Source organism: Gouania willdenowi, chromosome 5 (assembly GCF_900634775.1).
Source record: "Gouania willdenowi chromosome 5, fGouWil2.1, whole genome shotgun sequence".
NCBI classification, from domain to species: Eukaryota; Metazoa; Chordata; class Actinopteri; order Blenniiformes; family Gobiesocidae; genus Gouania; species Gouania willdenowi.
The window spans coordinates 9655575-9659449 of record NC_041048.1 but is presented as its reverse complement, the minus strand read 5'-3'; the positions used below and the strand labels follow the sequence as shown (position 1 = coordinate 9659449).

The following is a 3875-nucleotide window of genomic DNA, read 5'->3' as shown; positions in this document are numbered from 1 at the left end:
AGGAAGTTGCACCCATATCAGGAAGCCGGAATGAGGTTAATAGAACATTTCATTGGTTATACCTTTGGTCAGATGTTTTCATTTGTCAACACTTCATTTTTTTGTAAGGTTAACACTTCCTCTTTGTGGAGAGGTGTTAAAATAAGATAGTTTACTAGTGTGATTGGGCAAAAATATTGGGGTTTTTTTGGTATATAAGGAGGAAATAACATTTGTAGATACAAGGTTGGAATGTGCACATTTTTAACTCATTTAGATCAAATTTGCAACACAGACAAAGAACAAAAGAGGATGGCTTTTATTTTTGTTGTCCAAACACTAATAAAGATGTTTCAAATATATATATATATATAAAAAAAAGGAAATGCAATACAAAAGTGAATATGAAAATTAAACATCAAAGTGGGTATTTTTGTTGAATACAGTGTTAGGATGTAGATACATTTAACATGCACTTGTATGACAATAATTGAAAAGTAAATATCTAAAGTTGCTCCAAAATGAACCTAACATTTTGGTACATTTGTGGTTATAAAGGTAATGCTGAGTTTGTTTAATGACAGATGATGACTAAATAGTCTTAATAACACAGAGGTATCACACATGCACACAGCTGTCTATCGTTTCTTTTTGCTTTCTTTCTTTGGTTTCTGTCGAATCTGCGGCGTCGCTCCTTTAGGCTTTTTCATTTGTTCCGTCGTCTTCCCGTCGGTTGACTCGGTCTCCTCCTGTATGTCAAAAATAGAACAATCAACACAATGGTTTACAATGGTGCATAGTAAGTGTAAAAGTGTTTTCATACATGTTCATTTGTTTTGACCTTTTGGAAAAGTCTTGCGGTCATTTCTTAATTTGTTGCGCAAAATTACACGGAAGACGCAGGAAGTAGGTGTTGTAAGCTGTAAAGTTGCCATTTGTCTCAACATTTGTGAAAGTCTTTTGCAATTTGTATTTTCATTTATTTTTATTTTAGATACGTATGTGTATTTGTTTTCAAAATAGTACATTTGTTGTGGTATTTGTAAAAGTGTTTTGCTATTTGTAAATGTATTATTTTTTTTAGATTATTATGTATATTTGTTTTCAGAATTGTCAATTTGTTGTGGTATTTGTAAATGTGTTTTGCACTTTTCAGCCACCGTAGTACAGAGGTGTCCCGATCCGATATTGATATCGGATATAGGTCTGATATCAGCCAGAAAACGAATATCGGATTTTATCGGACTGCATCTAAAATCACCGATATAAGCTCTCCAATAAAATTTTCCACTCCAGCACTTCTATTCATAGGTGACTATGGTTCACACTCCAACAAAGTAACCTACTGTTGCTGACTATTGTTCTGCGTTAGAGTAACATCACTTTATCAAGCCTTTTCTAACATTCCACACTACAAAATAAGTAATAAAAGTATGTATGATTTGTGCTGATATTGTATCGGATCAATATCGGTATCGGCCCACACGCAAAATCTCCCGTAGTATATTGTGTTTTTACTTTGCAAGTGATCGTTGCAATCACTTCTTTGACTGTGAAGCATATTGTGTGGCCTCGTGCATGAAATGCTGCTGTGGCTGGTGCCTCATGGCCCCTCAGCCTGCCCTTCCTCCTCTCTCCAAACACACCTGATTGACATCAGTAATCAGGTAAGAGAGGGAGGAGGAGCTGTATAAAGGGCTGGGAGGACCAGAAGGAAGCAAGGCACAACATCAGACCAGCAGCACGAGAGTTCATTTGCTCCCCAGTCGTTGTAAGTTTGTTATTTTAGTTTGGACTGGAGATTTCTGGTCGTCCTGTTTTCGTCTTTGTTAGGGTTGGCCCAGTGTCTTCCCTACTTTTGTTCAGTTTGGCCAGGGTCTCCAGTCCCTTTTAGTTGGTTCTGTTGCAACTTTTAGGATTTTGTTAATAAATACTTTAGATAATCATTGCTTTCTGTGTGGTGTCCTATTGATATGATATCCTAGAGGGGGTCGTAACAAATGTGCTATACAAATGAGGTCGTGGCTATTGATATGGAAACGTATAATAATGCATCAATTTGATATAGTGCTTTTTTGGACACTCAAAGTTGCTTTACAGAATTAAGGGATTATTCTTTCACTCCACACTTAGTGGTGGTAAGCTACTATTGTAGCCACAGCTACCCTGGGGCAGACTGAAGGAAGCGAGGCTGCCGTATTCAAACCCACGGCAGCGGAAGGAAGAATCCTTGAGTGTGGCTACGTTTAACATATCTCAAGACACTCTCTTTACAAAATACAAATATTCATACTTCAGAAGGTCAAAAGATAGACCAATCATCCAAAACATAAGCCCCAATAATTCTAAGATTCAGCACTCTTTTGGCGACTGATTTAAACTTTTGGTTTCACAAGTTGTGGAGGTATAATAAGTGACCCATTTGTTTAGAAAAGAATAACATTAATTGCATGTAGCACCAATTTTATAACCCAATAAAAATGATGTTTATGGTTGAAAAATGAGAAAACCAAGGCCGAAAACTGAAAAATATTATTGTGAAAATGATTAGTCCCATTGAGTGCACTTTTGGGCCATTTTTGGTGGCTGAAATTTTGGTGCATCACTTGTTCTTTCAACCATTTGTGATTTAAAAATGACTAATCATGTGAAAATGAGCACAGGTCAACTGTGAGCCCTGCAAAAATTATGGAGTTAATTTGGATTTTGGAGGGGCTGTGATATCTACAAGTGATTTATTTATTTATTTTTTTCTGCAGCTTGAATTGGGTGCTTTAAATGACCAGATTTGGTCCCCAGGCCTGAAGTTTGACACATGTGCTTTTCACCAATAGGAGTGTTAATGTTAAACTTGTACACTGATGTTATAGTTGCACTTATTGATCACTGTGTCCTTCTGTCTCCCCTAACATACCTGACTGTGGCTCTTGGATGTTGGAAGTAAAATAGCCAAAATGCAGATGAGCTGGAAGATGCCCCCCAGGAACAGTCCATACCGGAGGATGCTCTCTAGAAAGGTGGGTTCAGGGACATCAGGAGGGGATAGGTCCAGCTGTTCAGACATCCTCTGCTATTTATTCCCTGTGTGAGGATTAGAAGGGATCGTTTTAACGTGGCACTATAAAACTCAAATATTGCCACAAAATATATAAATACAGTACAGGTGGTCTAAAATGTGTCCAACTATGTCACCGTAAACTTACTTAAAATTGACAAAGTTTTAAGTCTTCTGGCTAAAATAGTAGACAGATAATCACGAGCATTACCTTGTTTCCGTTGTAGCAGGATTAAAACGTCAAAGTCCGAGCAAAGCTGGGAGCAAAATAACAAATATCTATAAATACAAGAGACACGGAAAGTCAGCAAGAAACAAAAAGGAAAAAAAAACACGAAACAAAATTGGTTGCCAACGCAGGAGGAGAGAAAAGAGGCTGATGTTCCACCGGAAGTGACGTGAGCAATACACCCGTACTTCCTCTACAGTAGTCAGTCGTTTTGAAAATATCGCCCTCTAGTGTGCGTCCTCCTAAACATTTCTAGTCTTCTAGACTTCTGATAAAAGTAGGAAACATGAAGACAACGCAAGGAAAATAAAATATATCAGTGTAATGCTATATATATATATTAAAACGTGAACAAATAACACTGCCTAAGACCTGATGCCCTATTATTACCACTGATACTAGGAACACATCTGCTAACAATTAAGTAAAGTGCAAATGAAGTGTATCTAGTACATCATCTCTTTCAGTTGTTAATTTATCATATCATATGCTGGATAAAGTCATTAGACCCCTTCAATAATGTAATATTATTTGGATACTAAGTGCAAAGAATTTTAAACTAACTTCAACTTAATTGTAATTTATAGTTATTATTTATTTATAACATAAGCA

General features: G+C 36.7%; 1 protein-coding gene across 1 annotated transcript; it reads right to left on the bottom strand.

Annotated features, from left to right (window-relative positions):
- Nucleotides 1–347: 347 nt before the first annotated feature.
- Nucleotides 348–3427, bottom strand: manbal (mannosidase beta like). The gene is made up of 3 exons (XM_028445759.1): nt 3246–3427; nt 2894–3060; nt 348–728 (listed from the first exon to the last, which is right to left on the bottom strand). The coding sequence occupies exons 2-3, from the start codon at nt 3041–3043 to the stop codon at nt 618–620; spliced, it is 261 nt and encodes an 86-aa protein (XP_028301560.1). The 5' UTR covers nt 3044–3060; nt 3246–3427; the 3' UTR covers nt 348–617.
- Nucleotides 3428–3875: the final 448 nt, after the last annotated feature.

Excerpts from the sequence above, each read along its gene's own strand:
- manbal (XM_028445759.1), bottom strand. The coding sequence starts at position 3,043 with ATGTCTGAACAGCTGGACCTATCCCCTCCTGATGTCCCTGAACCCACC. Across the intron at positions 729-2,893 it reads CATCCAAGAGCCACAGTCAG|GAGGAGACCGAGTCAACCGA; the intron begins GTATGTTAGGGG and ends TTTGACATACAG.